This window comes from Mizuhopecten yessoensis, unplaced genomic scaffold (genome assembly GCF_002113885.1).
Source record: "Mizuhopecten yessoensis strain PY_sf001 unplaced genomic scaffold, ASM211388v2 scaffold10985, whole genome shotgun sequence".
NCBI lineage: Eukaryota > Metazoa > Mollusca > Bivalvia > Pectinida > Pectinidae > Mizuhopecten > Mizuhopecten yessoensis.
In genome coordinates this window covers 929,373-950,308 of record NW_018408820.1, presented here as the reverse complement: position 1 = coordinate 950,308, position 20,936 = coordinate 929,373, and the positions used below count along the sequence as shown (strand labels likewise).

General features: G+C 37.5%; 1 protein-coding gene across 2 annotated transcripts; it reads right to left on the bottom strand.

Annotated features, from left to right (window-relative positions):
• Positions 1–10,750: 10,750 nt before the first annotated feature.
• LOC110464355 (RISC-loading complex subunit tarbp2-like) lies at positions 10,751–19,076 on the bottom strand. Of its 2 annotated transcripts, XM_021519536.1 has the most exons (7): positions 19,037–19,076; positions 17,624–17,786; positions 16,721–16,835; positions 15,622–15,797; positions 13,756–13,889; positions 12,277–12,535; positions 11,536–11,672 (listed from the first exon to the last, which is right to left on the bottom strand). In XM_021519536.1, exons 2-7 carry the CDS (start codon positions 17,784–17,786, stop codon positions 11,536–11,538), a joined length of 984 nt encoding a protein of 327 aa, XP_021375211.1. In that variant the 5' UTR covers positions 19,037–19,076. The 2 variants fall into 2 exon arrangements, with proteins under 2 accessions (XP_021375212.1, XP_021375211.1); XM_021519537.1 differs by lacking the exon at positions 19,037–19,076 and having other exon boundaries at positions 10,751–11,672.
• Between the last annotated feature and the right edge of the window lie 1,860 nt (positions 19,077–20,936).

Here is a 20,936-nt window from a genome sequence, read left to right as displayed (position 1 = left end):
AATCCGGACGCTTTACTTGTAGTGATACGAATACAGTTTAATGTCATTAGTCCGGACGTTTTACTTGTAGTGATACGAATACGGTGTAATGTAGTTAGTCCGGACGTTTTATTTGTAGTGATACGAATACGGTGTAATGTCATTAGTCCGGACGTTTTACTTGTAGTGATACGAATAAGTGTAATGATATTAATCCGGACGCTTTACTTGTAGTGATACGAATACAGTTTAATGTCATTAGGCCGGACGTTTTACTTGTAGTGATACGAATACGGTGTAAGGTCATTAGTCCGGACGTTTTACTTATAGTGATACAAAAACGGTGTAATGTCATTAGTCCGGACGTTTTACTTGTAGTGATACGAATACGGTGTAATGTAGTTAGTCCGGACGTTTTACGTGTAGTGATACGAATACGCTGTAATGTCATTAGTCCGGATGTTTTACTTATAGTGATACAAAAACGGAGTAATGTCATTAGTCCGGACTTTTTACTTGTAGTGATACGCATACGGAGTAATGTCATTAGTCCGGACTTTTTACTTGTAGTGATACAAAAACGGTGTGATGTCATTAGTCTGGACGTTTTGCTTGTAGTGATACGAATACGGTGTAAGGTCATTAGTCCGGACGTTTTACTTGTAGTGATACAAAAACGGTGTAATGTCATTAGTCTGGACGTTTTACTTGTAGTGATACGCATACGGTGTAATGTCATTAGTCCGGACGTTTTACTTGTAGTGATACGAATAAGGGTAATGATATTAATCCGGACGCTTTACTTGTAGTGATACGAATAAGGTGTAATGTCATTAGTCCGGACGTTTTTCTTGTAGTGATACGAATACAGTTTAATGTAGTTAGTCCGGACGTTTTATTTGTAGTGATACGAATACGGTGTAAGGTCATTACTCCGGACGTTTTACTTATAGTGATACAAAAACGGTGTAATGTCATTTGTCCGGACGTTTTACTTGTAGTGATACGAATACGGTGTAATGTCATTAGTCCGGACGTTTTACTTGTAGTGATACGAATACGGTATCATGTCATTAGTCCGGACGTTTTCCTTGTAGTGATACGAATACGGTATCATGTCATTAGTCCGTACGTTTTACTTGTAGTGATACGAATAAGTGTAAGGTCATTAGTCCGGACGTTTTACTTGTAGTGATACGAATAAGTGTAATGTCATTAGTCCGGACGTTTTACTTGTAGTGATACGAATAAGTGTAAGGTCATTAGTCCGGACGTTTTATTTGTAGTGATACGAATACGGTATCATGTCATTAGTCCGTACGTTTTACTTGTAGTGATACGAATACGGCGTAAGATCATTGGTCTGGACGTTTTACTTGTAGTGATACGAATACGGTGTAATGTCATTAGTCCGGACGTTTTACCTGTGGTGATACGAATACGGTATCATGTCAATAGTCCGGACGTTTTACTTGTAGTGATACGAATACGGTGTAATGTCATTAGTCCGAACGTTTTACTTGTAGTGATACGAATAAGTGTAAGGTCATTAGTCCGGACGTTTTATTTGTAGTGATACGAATACGGTATCATGTCATTAGTCCGGACGTTTTACTTGTAGTGATACGAATAAGTGTAAGTTCATTAGTCCGGACGTTTTATTTGTAGTGATACAAATACGGTATCATGTCATTAGTCCGGACGTTTTACTTGTAGTGATACGAATACGGCGTAAGATCATTGGTCTGGACGTTTTACTTGAAGTGATGCGAATACGGTGTAATGTCATTAGTCCGGACGTTTTACTTGTAGTGATACGAATACGGTATCATGTCATTAGTCCGGACGTTTTACTTGTGATACGAATATCGTCAGGATTGTAGCTAGCCCTTGTTCGGAAAGGATTAAATTTAGGAGCTGGTCCAGGGTGGTGTTTATATTTTGTTTTGTTTTTCTGTTTTAAATTTTGGTGGAGTCACCTGTGTAACACAGGGACCTGAGAATCTGTTACAGCTATATTTAGACCCAAACTAAGGTGTTCAGAGGTATTTTACACGTTTTAGGGGTTAACATCGATCACCCCTAATGATGATAATAAACTCGTATGTTATCATCATTGGGGTGGCATTTTTACTGAAAGTCGATGTAAACCCCTAAAACATGTAAACTTACTCTGAACTCCGTAGTCCAACTCAGTATAGCTGTAATAAAATATCAGGCCCCACTTGTATATAACATCTCAAAATTGAGGAAAATCTCAAGCAATGTATTGTCTATGGGAAATCTTACGACTTGAAGAAATCTCAAGAGTTGAGATGTTTTATACAAGCGGGGCCTGGTCCCTGTGCTGCGTACCAGTGTATAGGCAGTTTCGCGCCTGTCATTAATTCGGACGTTTTACATTTGACCCCACACGAGCTCGGTGTAATGCCATTAGTCCGGACGTTACGAGTAAAGAGCAGTTTTACCAGTGTTCTGCCCGTTTGTTTGTTTTTTTCAAAACATGATTAGCTAACTATAGGTGAACAAACTCTTAAAAAACAAAATTAAAAACGAAAAATTCACATATATAGTGATAATCACACGAAAATAACACGGAACACACACAACATGTTTTTCAGTTGCCTTTTCTTCTATGAATGCAATAATAAAAGTGCTCGACACATTAAGCTAATCAGATGTTAAAAATCCCTGGCCCTTGTGTAGTTTCCTTTAAACACTCAGTATGCAGTGCAATGTTGTCAGTCCGGACATTTTGGTTTCCACCATGCATAACAAATATTTTCCGGTTTGATAAGACATCACTATAATATTAAAAACGTGCCTCAGATACACGGGTATGGACACGTCCGGATAAATAACATGGTTCTATAGGCAATTAGAATTCTAGAATGTCACAACTTGTGAAACGCGTCTTAAATCTTGTCAAGCATAAATAAATTCAGAAAAAAGAAGAAGAATTAAATGTGACAATACTATTTTTTAATTGTACAGTCTTTTAATCTTTTAAGTTCACAACATTTTGATACCGAGTTTTGTTGGAATGTACATATACAGGCGTATAGTTTTTATATCATCACGAATTTACAACAATATTTATATTGATAAAATTGCAGATCAGACGTTTTCTCCCATTTGATTATTGCTGCATTTGACGATGGAGAAGAAATGTCACTTATATGTGTTCTTTACTTGTTATTATGTATGGTTGGGGATCGACTGTAGTATTTCTGTATATTGTGCAATTCTGGCTTGGTGTGCGGCTTCGTTTTCGGAGTCGTCGCTTTCTGTGTCACTTTCATCGTCGCTGTCTAGGTCACTTTCATCGCCACTGTCACTGTCATCGTAATCATCGCTGTCAGATACCTCGTCATTGGCGTTGTTGGTGAAATTAATCGCGTATAGCGTCGTTTTCTTTGCTTTCTTCTTCTTTTTAGGTTTACCCTTGTTTTTTTGTGTTTTTTCGACTGCATATTTTTCTTCGAGTAAATCGCATTCCCCTTTCTTCTTCAGGATGACGTCACAAGGCATGTCCTTCAGATGGCGTGCATCCATCATGGGTTCTTCCTCTACATTGACAGAAATGTCGGTCGCTTCATCTGGACTATTCAAGCATGACAAAGTTTCGTATGCTACATTTGAATCCAATTGATCCTCGACGTTCTCCTCTAAAACCACATCCTCTTCCACCTCATTTGCATCCTCTTGAAACAGTGGGTCTGTGTGCGCGTCGCCGGCGCTCTCCTGTAGGTAGTTGCTCGTGTTAGCGAGGTGTTTGTTTGGAATCCCCCGTCTTTTAACCTTCTGTTGACGCTCTTCCACCTTGTACGCTCTTTTCCCTTTACTGACCACAGTTTGGCCATCGATCCGATAGTGACCTCTGTCGAAAAACTCAGCAATATCACCAAACGGGGTAGCGTCCCAGTTTACAAAAAGACCATCGCGATGAGCTTCATCCTCTAAATCATTCATTAAGTCGATGATGTCACCGTCTTCACTAGTACCAGCTTCGGATGCGGTGGTTTCCGCGATAAAAGTCGATATGTCCTCTGGCTGTGTGTGCACGACTTCCTCCATCCTCCCTTTTTTCTCATCCTGCTCCACCTTCTTTACTTCCGGGAGTAACATTTTGTTGTCGTAGGGAATTGGTGCTGCACTTTCCGTCACCACGTTTTTTCGGTGTCGACTTTTATTGCGATGTTTCGGTTTGGTAACTACTTCTGTTGTCGTAACTTGAGTTACATCAACAGATACGTTTCCCAAAACCTGTACTTGTCTATTCGATTCTTGTGTTTGCTTCAATCGCTGATCGTGTTTAGTTTCCATTTCCCCTGTTTGAGGAATGTTTTTTTTATTAATTTCTCGCTGGTTCATTGGGTTACCGTCGCCCTGCCTCTTAAAACTGATCTCATGTGCCTTTGTTTCCTCTGCAAGGAATTCTTTGTCAGCCTTTTTCATTTCCGATATCAAATCCATGAGGAAGTTCTTCTCCAGCTCCGTTGTGTTAGCCCTCTGTAAGGGATGTAGCGCATTGTAACGCACATAAAATTTCTCCATTCCTTCGTTAATGTTTTTCTTGATCTCGGTATTGATGGCCTTATACAGTCGATCCCTTTCGGGGTCGCCTTCTGGTAACGAATCTTGTCTTGTTTTCATTTTTTTGATATGTGGAATCTTTTCGACAATTTTCAAGAGCATGACTTTGATGTAGTTCTCCCGCCCGTATACGTTGGCCTTTTCCATCCGCCCGGCTGCGCACTTGACGACAGGAGATACCATAGCTCTACTTGTGCTATTACAATGTGGTGATTCAACTTTGGATTCCACTGGTTTTACTTCTCTCTTCTCGTCTTTAGATTTGGTCGGCAATTTGTTGCTATCTCCAGACGTTTTCGATGTCCTATTAGTTTCGTTTACTTTAAGTTTTTGTTCGTTTTCATTTGCTCGGGTGAGCGATTTCTTTTCGTTTGCTTTGGTTGGCGTCCTGTCTTTTCTTTCCGCTTTATGTGTAACCTTAGTTTTATCTTGTAACTTTATCTGTGAAGTTTCACCTCTGGACAGGGCCTTCTCCTCCGTCAATAAACTATCTTTATGCAGGTCGAGCGCTAACCTGGTATCCTTCTTCGCTTCTATATCAACACTGGTTAGCGGATTAGATGAGGGTTTACCCTTAAAATAAAACACACTGTCATTCGGTAGTTCAACCTGGTTACTCATATTCAAAGTAGGTACGTTGTTGACCTTTTCTTTCTCTGATTTTTTCTTACTGTCGCCCTTGTTTTGATCTTCGTTGCCATGACAATCAGCTGTATTTGACTTTTGGTTGTCTAACGTTGGTGTTGAGGTTACGGGCAGAAATATCGCATTGGCTGCTATACTCAAGAATGTCTGACAACATGCGTCCGCGTACGTCACTGCCGGTGAGGTCGCAATGGATCGGCGATTGGAGTAGTAAATTGTGTCTGAAATACCTGACCCACACAAAACTTCGGCATGCGTCTGGAAATTGCTTTCTAATTTGCGTTGTAGGTTTACCATATTCTCTCCCCGTATTTTACCGTCACGGTCATCTAACCCTGCAGAGCGTGTTGTTTGAGAGTTTTGATTAACAATCGGTCGCGGAGATCGTGTTATTTGAACTGGAGCACTAGACGGCGTGACCTGACTGCGATTCCTTTCAGCACTATAGTTTTCGTTGAAATTTAAAACGCTTGTTCTGTTCTGTTGCATTGCATCTACATCAGACCTGATGTGTGATGATTTTGAACTACGTTTTTTATTTGGATGTCTCTCTGTCCTATCTATAGCACAGTCATCTGAAGAGTCTCCTAATGCATACAATGCATTGTTGAATAATTGCGCATCTGTTTGACATGCCATACTGACCTTCAATATTTGTTCGCAGTTTGTACACTGATCTTCTTTCGTAACTTTTGTAATGTCAGTTAGCAGAAGAAAATCCCCATGTCCGCTGGCGCTCTCTTCAGGTATACATAATTGTTGAATAGCAGTCCATAGTTCTCGTATGCAGGTCCGAATATTACTGAAAAGGTTCGCCACTTGTTCACGGATTCGTGTGAAACGAGACCGTTTCGCCATGTTGTGTGTGTAAGCAAGCGTTCATGTTAAAAAAACACGGAACTATTCAAGTGTTCACATCAGGAAAAATAACGTCGTCCTGAAAAGCGGAAGTCGCTAGAGGAAGTGACGTAACAAAGACGAACGTTTAACGTCATTGTCATTTACGCGCGTTTTCCATTAATGACGCCAATAATGCGAGCAGTTTACTTTTTTCATTGATGAAATCTTCATAACAGTCATGAAATGGATGAAGGGATTTCAGTTATTTTCATTTTCGACAGCTCAAAGTAGTTATTCGTGTGTGTACGTACACTGTATATATTTTAACGTACAAAGCACACTGTAGTGTTTTGTGACATGTATATCTACTTTCATTTTCACCGTTCTGCCTGTTAAAATAGAGTGCAATTAGGAACGTGTCTCTACTCTAGTCATCCTGTCAACTCCACCATTGTTTAAAGTTCCTTGGTATATTTCAGATTGCACTTTAATTACTGTTAAATAGCGTGTTATTATCTATAGTCATGTGATTAACAATTAAGATGTAAGTTAATGTATCATCTTGGGAAAACAGTACTTTTATAGACATTCAATTCACCGTCGATATTTCAGTGGTTATTTTGTCGTGTAGCGTAGTGGTTAGCCCACACGCCTTTCACCAAGACGGCCGGGTTTCGATTCCCCGATCGGAAGGGGATACCAATAATGTAGTATTATATATTCATGCGTGTATGCATTGAAGCATATATGTGCTTAAAGATTTATATGATTGTTGTAATAGTTTTGTTATTAAACCACATCGTAAATTTCAGTTTACGTGAATGTCGAAATGTTATTGGAGTCACTTGCCCATCCACGAGGGCTTCATCTAGGTAGTCATGTTTCGCGTACTACATGCGTGCTACCAGCCCCATCAAGAGTGATCTTTATGTTAATACGTTCATACAAGTGTAATTTGTTTTATTTCATAGTAGACCGAATTATAAATAAATAATTATCTTTTTAAATACAGTATAAAATCTTAGTATTTATTTTACTGCAGGAAACGAGAGAGAGTGTGGAGATGTGCTTTACGTTCTTTCTGTAAATCGTTCCACTGACCGTTGTATATAATGTATGTAATATAGGCATGTGATGGGCCATTCAGTTACAGTCAGTGCAGTGGAAACGAATTTTCGAGAAAGGATGGAATGAAAAGGAGAAAGCCACTAAGCACGGGACGTGACGAACTGTTAAATAGCTGAAAGTATGGAATAGTGCCAGGATATCACTGCGCTGGCTGTGCTGGATGGTTCAATTTTCATGACAAATTTTTAAACCTACTATAATTTGTACATAAAAGTAAAAGTGAATGTGTGCATTATATTTTGAATATTAAGGATGTACATATATAAACTGCAATGAATAAGTAATAATCTCTCTCTCTCTTTTTGGCAATGAAATATGTTTAAACTAAACGAAACGAAACGAAAAAGACTCTAGAGACGCGCGGCGAGGTTCGTCAGCAGAGACTACAGATCAAGGGATCCTGGGAGCATGTCCGCCATCCTACAGAAACTGGGCTGGTATACACTGGAGCAGAGGAGAGCGAGAGCGAGATTAATCATGTTCCACAATATCATCAAGAAAAAGGTGGACGTGGACCTCGGATAACACCTTAAGCCTACCTATTTCGGAGTGATCACGTGCTCCTGCAGCTGTTCAACAGTATCGTTAACCTAACGATGTCGTTAAACCATGGTTAACGCGCGACGCCCCGTAACGACATCGTTAGCTTATCGATAGTTTTGAACAACCGGGCCCTGGACCCGTATTCCTGAAACCGTTCTCGTGCTCAAGCATGGATTTTGTGCTCAAACCAACTTTCTTGTAACTCACTTAAATCATGTCAAACGATCAAAAAGTCAAATGTTAGCATAGAAAACAGTATTTGTTTTCCCCAATCATTGGCAACACATGTTTTTATTATTAATTTATAAACGGAACAAGAAAGTTGACTTGAGCACAAAATCCATGCTTGAGCATGAGAACAGTTTCATGAATACAGGCCCTGGACGCATATTCTTAAAACCACTATCCAACCCCATCCTAACTAGATGTGGTTCATACTAGAGGGGGTCCTAGGTGAGATAAACCATAGACTGACCCAGTCATTTCAATCGATGAACCAATACACTTATTTAATCCAATTTACATTGACCTTTGATTTCTCAGCGCATTGTAGCAAGTTTGCTGTTGTTGCTTTCAGACTTTGGGTAGATTTGTTATTTGTTAAATCAAATCCATCAAATGACCTTGACCTATGACCTTCAGCTGCCATGATAATCTGTATGATGTCCTGTTTAACTGTATCAAGTATGTAGATATTCTTTTGATTGGTCAATCAAATGACCTTGACATTCATTGATCCCTTCTTCCTTCCATATTGTAAATAATATGTATGGTAAAGACTCGGCCATTACTCAGCCCGGGTATACGTAGTGAAAAGGCATCCCAATAATCTACCTGAAGGCTTAGTTTAAATGTTGTCATTTTTTTTCAGTCGCATATCAGAATGTTATTTTAAATCCATCATGCAATTGCATATGTTCAATTACCAAAAAGAAATCGCCATTCAATTTTACAGCTGAAAATTAAGACTAAAACCTAAGACGGTTTTATTATGTTGGTTTTGGGGTAAGTGTCTAAGTCTCTCTGCCATGATCACCAGCAGTTGACAGGTCAAGTTAGTCAGTGACCTTTGACCCATGAATGCTGACCTTTAGAAAATTAGTAATGAGAAAACTACACATCATATGACCTTGAAAAAACTCCATTAGAGGTTTATAGGATTAGAATCATGAACTACAGATTACTTCTAGTCCAGTGCTCTATGAATTGCGTTTAATGGAAATTTCCTCCTCCAAAGTCAGCAAGAAAAACTAAAGCCTCTTTCACGGATCTAGTTCAACTGGTGTGTCTGTTTTTCAATGTATCATTTTCGGGCATAAATCCTGGCGGACCTGTAAATGTTTATGCAGGCCTTGCAAGGCTTTGACAAAGCAGCATCAGATAACTAGGTCCAACCTTATTTCATAAACGAACACCACTTGTCTTTTAGTATTGCAGAGTTATCTTCTCTTGTAAGCAGGTATTGATTGTTTCTTGATTGTGCTACATATAACTCACTGGGACATTTTTTTAATGATCAAAATGACATTTATAGGTTCCAGAACTTTGTTAAGAAGCAATAATATACCTAAATCAGCACAACATGGCATCAATTTTTGAAAAAACAACGTAATTTTCTCACACAAACCAATGATGTAACAATCAATACCTGATTCATGAGGTGACACGAAAGTCTTATTTATTATCTGACTGGTATTCCGTCTTTGCGTATTGCAGAGTTATCTTTTCTTGGGAGCATGTATTGATTGTTATGTCATTGGTTTGTGCTAGAAAATTACATCGTTTCCTCAAAAATTGATGACGTTACTCTCACTAACAAGTGACGTAACAATCAATGCTCCCAAGAGAAGATAACTCTGCAATACGCAAAAACGGATTTGATCACATTATAAGCCAAACAAATATAGTTGTTTATACATTTTTTATTGCATGAATCATATGTACGTACATATACACTATGTACAATGTAAACTTCATTGTACCAGACTCATTTCTCTACACAGATCCACGATCTGGTAGAACATGTATATCTAACTATAAATTGGGAAATAAAGGTAAAAAATAAAGTTATAAAAAAAAAAAAAAAAAAAATTACAAGCTATCCTTCCCAGGATATTACATAACCTCACTGTTGTCAAACTTGCAGCGGCTGTTTCTGCCGATATCAAATATCAACTATCAATAAAACACAGATTATATACATACTGACCCGCGGTAAGTGATACTGTTTCATCTGAACTGAGAAACAATGATGAGAAATGTATTGAGTTAACACACGAAATGATGATTTCAATATAAAGAGATTTACTCCTGGTTGTCGTAATGATATGTGTATATGTATGTCTAAAAATAAAAAGGGAAACATTTTTACTTTACCATATACTAGAAACAAAGAGCTTTCAAAACCGTTTTTAAAAATTCTATTTTTCAAATTATTTCGTATTATAGAATTAATATTTGATATTCAAACATTCAATTTAAAATACATTACAAAATATGTTCACCCTAGATAATATATATTTCATTTGTCCAAAAAATTAAAATTCATTTTTATAAAACATGTCTTTTTGTCAAACACACATTAAATGAAATTTTTAATATCATCCATAATATTTCTTCTCCAAACAGATATTACTGTAGTTTAAACAGGAGGGTACATAAGGTCGAGAACAAGAAACAAAAACAATGTATACAGAGCTGTCGCATGGCAATTAAAATGTATTTTTACACTCCTGATAAATATACATATCAAAGTGCAATAGTACGACAAGTATCAGTGATGCAAACACTTTAAACAGAAAATGAGTTTTTTGGTTCTGAATATTGATGCAGTAATGCCCAATGATTTTATCCTGATCACGACCCTAATACTCCACAACTGATGCTTTTGAAGCATGACGTCACAGACGAGTGCTTTATCGACAAATCACTCACAAACATGGACATGTATTGATTTTATCCGGGATGAACTATCCTTCGTAGCCCTGACAGTCAAATGTCGACCTTAAAATTGTTTTCGTTACATTCATGGCTTTCTTCAAATAATTTAATGACTAAAACGTCGATTTGAACTTGCTAGTTTTAGAAAATTGCAAAACCATTTCATTTTAAAAACTGGATTCGTATTTCTGTGACAATGCCTTGGTTGATAGTTGTAAGAGGCCTGCTCTTTGATGTTTATAAATACACTACGATTTTATACAAATAAGAACTCTATGGAGTACTACAGTGTCTACAACTTCTACTTCACATACAAATATAACGATAGTTTTGAACCTTAAGATTAATTCAATAAATACTGAAGAAAATCTAAAAATGTTTATGATGACTTAAATGTTTTCTTTTGATATGCAGGTTGAAGAGGAAATCAAAGATCAGAATGTTTTTCTGGTTTTTTTCCCAAAAATAAATTATTCATCTAAAAGATGTATATGTTTTTTCATAGGAACATCCGAGATAACATGTTGTTAGGAATTTTTAAATATGTCCTTTAAGAGATTGAAATGTTACAAAGCAGGTTCATGAAATTGAATTAAAGTTGTTGCTTGAACAACATGGATAAAAATATAGATATTCCCAGTTTAAAACGTTACTATCATATGAAAACATTGAACACTACGCTCTCAAAAGTTCTGTTTTGTGAACATAAATGTATTTCATTGATCATCTGTGGCTAGAAGTACCTTTCATCTTAACACAGATAAATAAACATTACATAAAAAGTCACAATTCTAAATATGGCAGTTTTATGCCATAGCAACCATTTGTTCAAAGTGAGGCTATGGGACGTCCTGGGGAACATTGTTAAGACTTCGTCATAATCTTGAGATATTGAAGTGCATTGTGGGCTGCCTGAGCATGGGCCTCGTCCACAGTGTTTCCTGTTCCATGACAAACAGCGATCGGCAGGGTTGTGAGATGGACCAAGCACTGGTGCTGGGCTGTAAAACAGACATCACCAACAGTTAGACGTGTCAATATACAACACCTGGTGGTTGAAACAGACTTATCAATTTACACATCACCTGGTACCTAAAAGTAGTTTTAATATCTGCATTACCTGGTCAATGGTGTACAATACCTTGCAGGCAGATCTTGAAAAATTCTACTAGCCCCACTTATATTTTCAGAGTAATTTTGAGACTATATACTAGTCCTGGCATCAAATCTACAAGCCCATGCATCAGACTGCTGGTATAACTGATTTGCATTCATACCTGCATGAAATTGAAAAAAAAAGTTCAAACCTTATATCTACAATCTAAACTTTGGTTATTACTGACCGAAATACAGATATTTCCATATATTTTCTATATTGAACTGTCGGTGTCATCAGTTCAAACATGATTCCTAGAACAGCCTAACATCACCAAAATGTTTCCTTCTAACTAACAGATGTCTCATTGTTGTTCGAAGCGTGAGAAGAAGCTTCAAAATGACGCTAATTAAGTTGCGTTCATAGCTCTTTGAATGCTATTTCTTCTGGTAATGCTTATTGAAGAACTTGCAGGGGAAATGTAAATATAGAGCCATGACCCCACCTACCTGAAGCACTCATTTCAGCGATGTCCATGTAGCTGACTTCAAAGCGTTGAACTTCAGCGATCTCCTGTAGCATCTGGCAGTAGTTAGTGGAGGGAGCATTCAGTGGCTGCTTCTTCAACTTCTGCATGGTTTTATTGTCTGATTTTAGGATTTTCTCGTAAAACTTCTGGATCTCCTTGGTCTGCTGGGGGTTGGGGACTGGGATCTTCTTCTTTCCTTCCTTCAGGGCAGTGTAGGATGCTCTAAGCTCAGATGAAGACTGAATAAAGGACAAAGAGTCGTCATGTTGATCTTAATAGAATCAGCACTTTAACTTCGGACCATATCAAACTTTTATTACATTGTTGTGATTATTTACACAGTAAGATTATACTACACACATGATTACTGTATACACATACACACTTGTGTATCCTGGCTAAGAATGATTTCCTGAATACCATCCAAACCTATAGCCAACTTATTAACATTAGACATGCTGAGGTTTGTTATAAACCTGTTTTAATGTTTCTTGATTGTGCTATATATTCCGTCATTGCATATTGCAGAGTTATCTTCTCTTGTGAGCAGGTATTGATTGTTACGTCATTGGTTTGTGCGAGAAAGTTACGTCGTTTTCTCAAAAATTTATGACGTTACTCTCACAAACCAATACCTGCTCACAAGAGCAGATAACTCTGCAATACGAAAAGACGGAATAACACACTCGTGAGAATTTTTAATGATCAAAATGACATTTATAGGTACCAGAACTTTGTTAAGAAGCAATAATATACCTAAATCATCACAACATGGCAAACATTTTAGCCTGATAAAACATTCCATAAATAGGACCATTCAGTTAACAAAGTATAGTATTTAACCCTTTCCCCTCTATATAACTTTAGTAGACTCTACCATGCATTGATCTGGATGAGTCCATTATGGTCTACAGTGTTGAAAAGGTTAACTTAATAAGCACTCCATCCATTATAAGTGGCTCCTTGGTCTACTGTTTTTCTGGTGCAAGCATTCTTCCACCATATTTACCGATGAACTTCTAAAAAGGGCTTAATATTTATTTCATACTCGGAAGGCTTAGCAATCAGTCCTTTTCCCCCAAATGCTACGTACCCAGTGCATTTATCAAGTCAAATATCATAATCAAGCTGCTAAAAACGTTTTGAAATATAAAATAAGACTTGAAAGAATGTAGATTTTAATTTTGTGGTATAAGCAACTTTTGCTATATTTTAATTTTGTAATACGATCACGATTAATTTTTGGTAGAATTGAATTTCGTTTTACAATTAATTTTTGGTAACTATTTTTTAGAACAATTCAACTTACATTGTAGTCTGATCATTTCATAAGAAATCATTTATTACATATGTTTCCCACAAATGAGGATATAATGCAGTCTTACCTAGTATCTATAGGTCATATCATACACCCATTACACATTATCTTCCACAACCTAAGGACATGATCCCATCTTACCAGTGGCATCTCATCCTCGTCGTCAGATTCCTCGATGTTGGTGGTTTTCTCGCCATCCTGCATCAGGTTCTTGATATGCATCAACATGGTGGCAGCTGCTGCCCGCTTGCCCGATTTCTTGGACCGCCCAGTAGCTAAGTAAAGCATACAACAGGATCACATGACATATATGAGTTATTTTCTGCTTTTATAGACAAAATGTTTTGAACCATTTCCAATTGACAAAATACCTAAAACACAAATGAATTTTTTTCCTATAAAACACAGCAAATTTTCCTCAAGTTAAATTCTCTTACTCTGGTTTTCCCAGGAAAATGAAAGTGAAAATAGATTTGGGAAACCGAGTACATATATATACGTGGAGTGGGAGATCCAACGCCCGTGCAAAAAGTTCAGTGGAGTTCTATGTTACCCAGCAGACGGAGTCCACAACGTTTACGCCAGTCCAGCCGTAAATAGTAGAGTAACCAAAAGGTAAAGAATAATAGAATCTTCCCCTACCTTGAGGTAGACAACCAAAAAAATCACCCCGAGGGTTGGAGATTTCTGTAACACCCTCAAGGTAGGGGATGATTATTTTTCTCCAATCCTATTATTTCAGTCATAGCTCTACCGACAGCAGTCTGCCATGTTAGTAAACAAAAAAACATCTGGCGTATGCATATCGTCATTCACTTTTGCTGACGTCACAATCACCGATGACACATTTTAATGACGTCACAATTGAACACGTGCTAATCGGCACGAGGCTATCTCCCCCTAGGGGGTGACAAGCTGATCTTTCCCGGGTTAAAACGGGAGACACACTTGTGAAGGGTGGGAGAATACCATGTCAATGTCGTGCTGGGTATATTTTACCCAGCGCGACGTTGTCATGGTCTTCTTTACCTTTTGATTACTGAATTTTAGTTTAATTTGATTGATCATTAGTCGATCACCAGTCACTTGATTGGACGGGATGATCGAGTATGATTACAAGTGATTCTCAACACAATTTTTTTTTTTTTTTTTTTTGTAAAATCTGCTCAATAAAAGCCAGTGGCATGGCATTAATCGAATATAAGGTAACACAAGGGAGACCACTTTATATAGATGATACCGTTGGAAGCATGGTTCCACTACAAACAGAACACAATACAACTCCAGCACACATGCAGGCATACACACATAGGGAGATATTAGTCAGGTGGCATAGGATTAGTAGTTAGCGCCCGATATGGTAGCGACTGCAAATTCCTTAAAATTATATAGATTAATGTATGTGCCAATTGTATTGATTGTAAAAATTGTATGTCTGTGTACTGTACGCTTTAGAGTGGCTTATTCTAGCTAGATAGGGTATGTAACCCTGGTAAATACTAGCCGCAATATATCGCTCGGCTATAGAGAACTTCTCTTTAGCTCGATCGGTTGAGCGTAAGACTAGTAAGCCAGAGGTCCCGGGTTCGATCCCATGCGGAGGTAGTGATATATATTTAATTAATCATGCGCTCTGTTACATTGGCGCCTACGTAGGGACCCGGGAAAAATACTCGGCCTTGCTCCACAAGCATCGCTGTTACCCCTTGAAAACTTGAGGACAAGTTCTTTCCTGGAAGGGGAGTATGTAACCCTGGTAAATACTAGCCGCAATATATTGCTCGGCTATAGAGAACTTCTCTTTAGCTCGATCGGTTGAGCGTAAGACTTGTAAGCCAGAGGTCCCGGGTTCGATCCCATGCGGAGGTAGTGATTTATATTTAATTAATCATGCGCTCTGTTACAGGGCACTATATCAAATGCTATATATTATCATTATTACAATTCTCACCATATGAACATGTTTTTAACATCTTCGTACTAAGAACATATACACCTGCTGCATACCTTTCTCTGTGAATTTGCCGAGCTTGACCACACAGACAAACTCGCGTGCATGAGGAGGTCCTTGTTCGGTGGTGAACTCGTACACGGGAGGTTTGATGAGTCTTTTCTGTGTGAACTCCTGAAGCTCCCCGACAGGGTTCCCAGCCCCTAGCTCTTCGCTGTCTGGCTGGCTCTGTCTAACATATCATCAATATTTTTTATAATTATATAACTACCTCTCATAAAATATATACACAAATAACTTGTTCATCATTGACTTCTCATGAAATTAACACAAACACTTTATTATTAGCTCAACTTTCATGAATTAAAAAAGTACATTTAATTCAACTCCTAGGACATAAACAAATAAATAGTTCTTTATTATCACCCATAACCAAAAGATGTATTTTCTGTATAAAACAATTTAAACTAATATTTTTTTTATAGTTTTTTAATGTATTGTAAAACCCCAAATGTACACATGAAACATGTCTTTGGTGACCAATAATTGTTTCTAAAAATCCTTTGTTTATCAAAAATGTTTTCAAGTTATAAATCATATGCTTTTGATAACCAATGAGAAAAGGTTTTTATACACGCAATATCATTTTATTGAGAGAATTTTTACTAAACTTGATGGTAGCATCAGGGTTCCAAAGTTACTGATTAACATCAGGTTACCGAACTTAATGGGTAGTGTCTGGTAACCCAACTTACCTGAAAGAGTTGGGTTACTAGATTTTATGTTATGTGACCCAACCTCGATATCCAGGGGTTACGCTCACTTTCGCTCTCTACACCCCTGGAATATGTCATAGCAAAATCGAAGCTCAGTGTGCGCCACCTTGTTGATGAGACAAGAAGACTAGTTTTATCCTTTGATGTACATCGGTCACGTAACGGTTAAAATTGACAGGCTTTGAAGTTGGGCATCTCTCCTTTGTAATCCTCAAAGGACAAGTATCAGGCTAGCGATTGGTCAGATATTTTTTTTATCTGAGACCAATCAAACAGCTATCTTCGTGCCTTCAATTTTGCTATGACATTATTCCAGGGGTGTAGAGAACGAAAGTGAGCGTAACCCCTGGATATCAAGGATGTATGTGACCAAACTTACTGGGTAGCCTCAGGCGCCGATCCTTCTGGTTTTATTTCCACTCCGTTTGGCATGCACAGGATTTGGTTGAGTGCACTCTGTGCTGCAGCATGTTTTGCCTTCTTCTTACTGGTGCCTGGATTCAACAATACAAATGTTCATTTCTGATTTTTTTGTCTTTGTCTTACTCAAACTTGCTTATATGATATATTTATGTAGTTGTGGAAAAGTAATGTTTACTTCTGTCAGATAATGTTTGTTATTTGAGCCTTCATGGTTTGGAATGAAAATGAGTCTCGCAGAAAAACCAGTTTTCAAAATGACCAGGTAATGGTAGAGACCTACGTACGCATATACCCATAGGCAATTCAATTACCATGAAAATCAATGTAGGTCTACAGGAATCATTCATTTTAATGACCAAGTTGTCTATGAAGTTATTAACTATGATGGATGTTAATCAATAATAAGTATAGTAGTGAGCAAAACATTTACAATCTGTGTATTACCTACAGTTTCCCAGAAATTGACAGAACAGTTTTGTTTAACTAATGATAGTAAAGCAGAGGTCTGGTGAAATATCTGGGATGCTTACAAATTAGCTAACATCCTGTGTGTCCATTCCTATGATCACCTTATTGTAAAATATATGGACACTGACTTTGCACCTTTTTTCTTTAGCAATTCAAATATATTCAGTTATCTTTGTTTCTTCAGTTACTTCCCCTTGATAGTTATTTTATTTATATATATACCACCGAAGCGTGTTTTTAATGTCTCCAAAATTAATCAACAAGTTATATATAGTCCTAGCTGAAACAATGACAAAGAGCAAGCTAAAGGTAGATCTTGTTTCTTGCACTGAACCCTTTCTTTTATAACGTAATATCCAGACAACCGATTGAATGATTATAAATGGCTTACCTTTTCCAGTAGCAATGATGTCGCCCACGGTTACACGCATGATGAATACTGGTTCATGGACAGCGCCTTCGTTAGCCAGCAAGTCATACTGAGGGGTGATTCCTCGCTTTGTACATAATTCTTGCAGGAAACTGATTGGTGTTTTTCCAGAAGGGACTGCCATCTACATGTATGGAAAAGTTTTTATTAAAGTGGGACTTGTCCGCAAAATTAATTTGCAAAATAGAAAGTTTTGCTTTTAATTATTAATCACTCTAAAAACAGAGGACAGTGGGACGGTGGACAAGAAATTTGTAGTTTTGTACATTATATGTGTATACACAATGCAAATTACCCTCGTACTCATTTATCAATATACATCTATACAACTACGTACAGGTGTTATTGCATAGGTTGGTTTTTTTTGTCAGCACCAAAACACTAATCTATCAGATGAAATGACTAAAGACAAGTGTTGGGACTAGAGGAAAATGCTTAGTACCGTTGGAAAGATGGATTTTTTTCTTTTAAAAACCTCTTGTATGCACGTAAAATGTATTTTCCTTCCGCGGACATGAACTCTGTTTCCTCCAAAAACACACGCCATTTCATAGTTTCAAAGTTTTCCTGCCTTCTTCATATATATATGATTCAATGGGGTGTTATTTTTTACCAAAAGTCAATCTCAACTCCTAAAACATTTAGGTCAAAATATAGCTGTACATATTAACAAATTCTCAGGTCCCTGTGCTAGGTACAGTTACCCCAGTTTAAAAGCCTGCGTAACCCTGATAGTATTTCACATTCTATTTATAGAACCATGAGCCCGAAATATTAACTTGTAATAGAAATCAAAAGTGGATAGTATTTTTTTATGAGAATTGAACAAACATTTTTGGAACCGATGGCATTGTGTAAAGGACATTAATATTTATCTAAAATAAAAGTGTTCCGATTTGGGTACAGTGACGTTATACGAGACGATAGAACACGCATGGAGAAATATTTTGAGATAAATACAACAAAAGGTTCCAACGCATCTTAGCTTAGCTTATAATATTGTGACAACTACTGCCAACAAGATCCTGTGCCAACACACGAACACGAGGTTGGAAAGGAATACACAGTGCACACAACTACTATTAAAATTGATATTGTTTAAGGCTTTCAGTCGCTAACGTTCGTTATAAGGTTATAACGTACCCAGCGACTGAAAGCCTAAAATAAGATCAATATTAATGGTAGTTGCGTGCCCCTGTGCACAGTGTGAATGACATGTGCCGATTGTGCAGATTTGTTTTCTCAAAGTAATACATCACCAATTGGAGTAAGGGTTTGCAGTTCAGTGCATGAGCCCCTTATTCATCTACTAAACTTGTCTTTTTAGTAAATATGTATGTGGAATATATGTATTCGGTTAATTCCCCCCCTCACCTTTGCTTGCTGTTCGGAGAGAATGACCGGAAGCCGCCAAATTAGCTAAAGTTAGGGAGTTACTAAAAGGAAGAAAAATATAACCGGATAACGGGCGGTAGGTAAATCTTGTACCCCGTTCCCGGACTAAAATCCTGTACCAGGAATATATATCTCATTAACGCGACCGTTTATATTTTTTATAAGATTATACAAAAATTTTAAACATTATTTTCTCAATGTGACAGTTACAAAAATGTTTATTTATTATCTAATAATTTAGAAATCGACGATAATGTGTATTTCAAGGGGGCAAAACTTGTACGCCGCAGTCAATAACCGTGCAAATCACAGTTTTTCACTTATAATTAGAATTTTAGTTAAAGTTAACATGTTATTTTCATATATATAAGAAAATACCTTACTGTTTATAATTACGTAAGTTTCGTTGAAATAAACGACATATTGCACATGAAATTCTGACTTTGTTGTGATCGCGGGCGAGTATCTTCTGACTTAAATCCTATTTACATTCATTTTTTTTTATAATATGTCATAATGTCAACAAGTACTAATTGTAATGGGGGACCTTTACAGATGTTCCCCAAACTGCCCTCATAGTCGCAAAGATGCATCAGAAAAGGTTCGCAATGCCATAATACACTTCAAATATAAATACTAAATTTGAGTGACATCGCGTAATTTCTGAATTGCGACCAATCAGAAGTGTCTGTGTGGTTGCCTTGGCAACGGTACCCATCAACTGAATTCGCAGTCCCCTAATACCCCTATATACCAATTGTCATCAAAACCGAACAATATCTAAATTTCGACCAATCAGAAACCTGCGTGTGGTTGCTTTGGTAACAAATTATATGCGGTTTTATTCGCAGTCCCCTTATACCGCTATATACCAATTTTCATAAAAATCGAACAATATCTAAATTTCGACCAATCAGAGGCGTGGAATTAGCAGCCATTTTGTTAAATCACAAAACAAACACCGCAGTTGTATTCGTAGTGCCATACTACACCTATGCACCATATTTCATCCAAATCGGACAGTAATTACATTTTTACCAATCAGAGGGAAAAAACGGCGGCCATTTTGTTGAAATGTGAAATCTAAGCAGAGACCTAAAATAGGTCTATGATCTAAGCTACGGAAGTGATCATTGTCCTATGATACACAAGAGACCTAAAGTAAAGGGACCGCCGACTCCCAGTGGCGGGAAAATATGTTACCGATTTCGCAGTGCCCTCACCGGGTGTCATACAATATCAAGGCCGATAACTCGTACCGTCTATTCGCCATTGGTAAACACTCGAGTGCTGTCGATAGATATATTGTTAAGCATCGATTTCACACAACATGAATTAAACGAACTGTGTGAGGTATGTGTGTTATTCTAATATCATATTCCCACACCTGAAATAGAAAAAAAGCAATATCTAAAGCATTATTCGTGGTCAATAACATAATGTTCACGAAGCAGCCGAGTCGGATTTTTTCAGTTTTTAGTCTGTGGTTTCACTTTCACTTCACCGGTCAGGTGCCGTTCTGGTGATAACCTCTTGTGAGAACATTCGCCTATTTTGTATGTCAATACTTGTCCACAATATATTTGTAATCAATGTGCCTTGTATGTATACTATGCTATGTAGTGAGCTGCACCCTCATGTACAAGCTGACAAGTACACATGCCGTGATGATGATGGTTCCCTTGTTGATGATGGTTCCCTTGTTGACTCACTCTCTGGTTCCGGACAGCAATATAAATATCCTAAACCTTCTTGGACACGTCCCGTGTATACTTTAGGCCATGTTGCTTTATGTTTTCAAAAATAATCATAAGAATAAGAAAGCAAATATTAATAATCAGATTATTGTTTTTATTGCACATAATCTCATAAATTTATA

Coding starts and splice junctions, on each gene's coding strand:
- LOC110464355 (XM_021519536.1), bottom strand. CDS start 17,786: ATGGCAGTCCCTTCTGGAAAAACACCAATCAGTTTCCTGCAAGAATTA. Junction 15,798..16,720: donor TCGGCGCCTGAGGCTACCCA/GTAAGTTTGGTC, acceptor ATGATATGTTAG/ACAGAGCCAGCCAGACAGCG. Junction 11,673..12,276: donor CGCTGAAATGAGTGCTTCAG/GTAGGTGGGGTC, acceptor TCTGTTTTACAG/CCCAGCACCAGTGCTTGGTC.